Genomic DNA, 3,137 nt, shown 5'->3' on the forward strand with positions numbered 1-3,137 from the left:
TTTGGGTCCCTTTGGGTCCCTTTGGGTCCATTTGGGGTCCTTTTGGGGTCCATTTGGGGTCCATTTCGGTCCATTTGGGGTCCTTTTGGGATCCATTTGGGTCCATTTGGGTCCTTTTGGGGTCCCTTTGGGTCCCTTTGGGTTCCATTTGGGTCCATTTGGGGTCGGTCCGCCCGCAGGTGGCGGTGCTGCAGTACGGGCAGCACGCGGTGCAGGAATGGCCGCTGGGCCGCTACCGGACGGCAGCTGAGCTGGTGGCGGCGGCGCAGAACATCCAGCGCAGGGAGAGCAGGGAGACCAGGACGGCTGCTGCCATCCGGATGGCCTGGTGAGGGGGGGGGGGATGGGGGGGTTGGGATTGGGTTGGGGTCCGGTCGGAATTGGGGTTGGGATGGGGTTGGATTTGGGACTGGGGAGAGATTGGGGTTGGGGGTGGGATTGGATTTGTTTTGGGTTGGGGTTGGGATTAGAATTGGGCTGGAGCTGGGATTGGGGCTGGAATTGGACTGGTGTGGGATTGGGATTAGGATTGGGTTGGGGTTGGGATTAGGATGGATTGGGGTTGGGATTAAGGTTGGGGTTGGAATTGGGGTGGATTGGGCTGGAGATTGGGGTTGGGTTGGGATTAGGATTGGGGCTGAATTGGGATTAATATTGGGATTAGGAGTGGGATTAGGCTGGGACTGGGGTTGGGATTGGGGCTGGGTTGGGATTAGGATTAGGGTCAGGATTGGGATCAGGGGTCGGACTGGGATGTGGATTTGGGAGCAGGTTTAGGGCCGGGGTTGGGATGAGGGTTGGGGCTGAATTGGGATTACTGTCGGGATTAGGACTGGGATGGGGTCTGGATTGGGCTGGGATTGGGATTGGGGTTGGGATCGGGTTTAGGGCCGGGCTCGGGGCTGGGATTGGCACCGGCTCGCGGTGAGCATCGGGACGCCGCCGCGCTCGGGGCTCTGAGCGCCGTGGCCGCGCAGCTCGGAGGCGTTCAGCCCCGCTGTCGGGGGGCGGCGCGGCGCCGCGCGGCTGCTGGTGGTGCTGACCGACGGCGAGTCGCACGACGGGGAGCGGCTGCCCGCAGCGCTGCGGGTCTGCGAGAGGAACAACGTCACCAGGCTGGGAATCGCGGTGTGCGGGGCGGGGATTGGGGTTCGGGGTTGGACTGGGGATGGGGTTGGGATTGGGGTTGGGGTTGGGATTGGGGTGGGATTGGGGTTGGGGTGGGGTTGGAGTGGGATGGGGGTTGGGGTTGGTGTTGGGGGTGGGATTGGGATTGGGGGTGGGATTGGGGTTGGAGGTGGGATTGGGGGTGGGATGGAGTTGGAGTGGGATGGGGGTTGGAGATTTGGTTGGAGTGGGATTTGGGTTGGGGTTGGTGTTGGGGGTGGGATTGGGATTAGGGTTGGGACTGGAATAGGGCTGGGGTGGGGTTGGGGTTGCGTTGGAATGGGATTGGGATCGAGGTTGGAATTGGGATTGGATTGGGGTCAGGTCAGAGTTGGGGGTGGGGTTGGGATTGGGGGTGGGACTGGAATTAGGCTGGGGATTGGGATTGGATTGGGATTGGGGTCAGGTGGGGGTTGGGGTGGGGTTGGGATTTGGTTGGGTCAGGATTGGGGTTGATTTGGGGTGGGTTTGTTTGGGATTGGGATTGGGACGGGGATTTGGGTGCGTATTGGGGTTGGAGTCAGGATTGGGGTTGGCTTTGGGGTTGGGATGGGGTGGGGTTGGGTGAGGGTTGAGATTGGAATTGGGCTGGAGCTGGGAACGGGATTGGGGTTGGGGCCAGGGTGGAATGGGATCAGAGTCGGGATTGGGATTCGGTTGGATCAGCGTTAGGATTGGGATTGGGGTCATGGTGGGCTGGGATTGGGGTTGGGGGTGGGGTTGGGGTTGGGGTGAGGTTGAGATTGGGGTTGGGATGAGGATGGACTGGGGATGGGGTTGGAATTGGGGTTGGGTTCAGATTAGGGAAAGATTGGGGTTGGGATGAGTTTTGGGTTATGGGTGGGATTGGGGTTGGGATCGGGATTGGGGCTGCGATGGGGTGGGATGGGTGGGGTGAGGTGCTGTGTGCGGTGCTGTGCAATGCGGTGCTGTGCAATGCGGTGCTGTGCAATGCAGTGCTGTGCAATGAGGTGCTGTGCAATGTGATACAGTGCTGTGCAATGTGGTTCAGTGCTGTGCAATGCAGTGCTGTGCAATGAGGTGCTGTGCAATGTGATGCAGTGCTGTGCAATGCAGTGCTGTGCAATGCGGTGCTGTGCAATGTGATGCAGTGCTGTGCAATGTGGTGCTGTGCAATGAGGTGCTGTGCAATGTGATGCAGTGCTGTGCAATGTGGTTCAGTGCTGTGCAATGCGGTGCTGTGCAATGCGGTGCTGTGCAGTGCTGTGCTGTGCAATGAGGTGCTGTGCAATGTGATACAGTGCTGTGCAATGTGGTTCAGTGCTGTGCAATGCAGTGCTGTGCAATGAGGTGCTGTGCAATGCAGTGCTGTGCAATATGATGCAGTGCTGTGCAATGAGGTGCTGTGCAATGTGATGCAGTGCTGTGCAATGAGGTGCTGTGCAATGCAGTGCTGTGCAATATGATGCAGTGCTGTGCAATGAGGTGCTGTGCAATGTGATGCAGTGCTGTGCAATGAGGTGCTGTGCAATGCAGTGCTGTGCAGTGCTGTGCTGTGCAATGAGGTGCTGTGCAATGTGATGCGGTGCTGTGCAATGCTGTGCTGTGCAATGCAGTGCTGTGCAATGAGGTGCTGTGCAATGCAGTGCTGTGCAATATGATGCAGTGCTGTGCAATGTGGTGCTGTGCAATGTGATGCAGTGCTGTGCAATGTGATGCAGTGCTGTGCAATGCAGTGCTGTGCAATGCGGTGCTGTGCAATGTGATGCAGTGCTGTGCAATGCGGTGCTGTGCAATGTGATGCAGTGCTGTGCAATGTGATGCAGTGCTGTGCAATGTGTTGCTGTGCAATGCAGTGCTGTGCAATGTGATGCAGTGCTGTGCAATGCAGTGCTGTGCAATGCAGTGCTGTGCAATGCAGTGCTGTGCAATGTGATGCAGTGCTGTGCAATGCAGTGCTGTGCAATGCAGTGCTGTGCAATGTGATGCAGTGCGGTGCAATGCAGTGC

At 58.2% G+C, this 3,137-nt stretch overlaps 1 protein-coding gene across 1 annotated transcript in view; it reads left to right on the top strand.

Moving 5' to 3' along the window:
• The window catches only part of ITGA10 (integrin subunit alpha 10), a gene marked incomplete at both ends in the record, with an annotated part of 9,977 nt that overhangs the window by 1,563 nt on the left and 5,277 nt on the right, over positions 1 to 3,137 (top strand). Inside the window, 2 exons of the mRNA XM_042894796.1 lie at positions 180 to 328; positions 978 to 1,128. Of these exons, the coding sequence (XP_042750730.1) occupies positions 180 to 328; positions 978 to 1,128 (300 nt within the window). The remainder of the gene's footprint in view (positions 1 to 179; positions 329 to 977; positions 1,129 to 3,137) is intronic.

This window comes from Lagopus leucura, unplaced genomic scaffold (genome assembly GCF_019238085.1).
Source record: "Lagopus leucura isolate 7727_CA_CO unplaced genomic scaffold, USGS_WTPT01 34950-0_obj-0_obj, whole genome shotgun sequence".
Classification (NCBI taxonomy): Eukaryota; Metazoa; Chordata; class Aves; order Galliformes; family Phasianidae; genus Lagopus; species Lagopus leucura.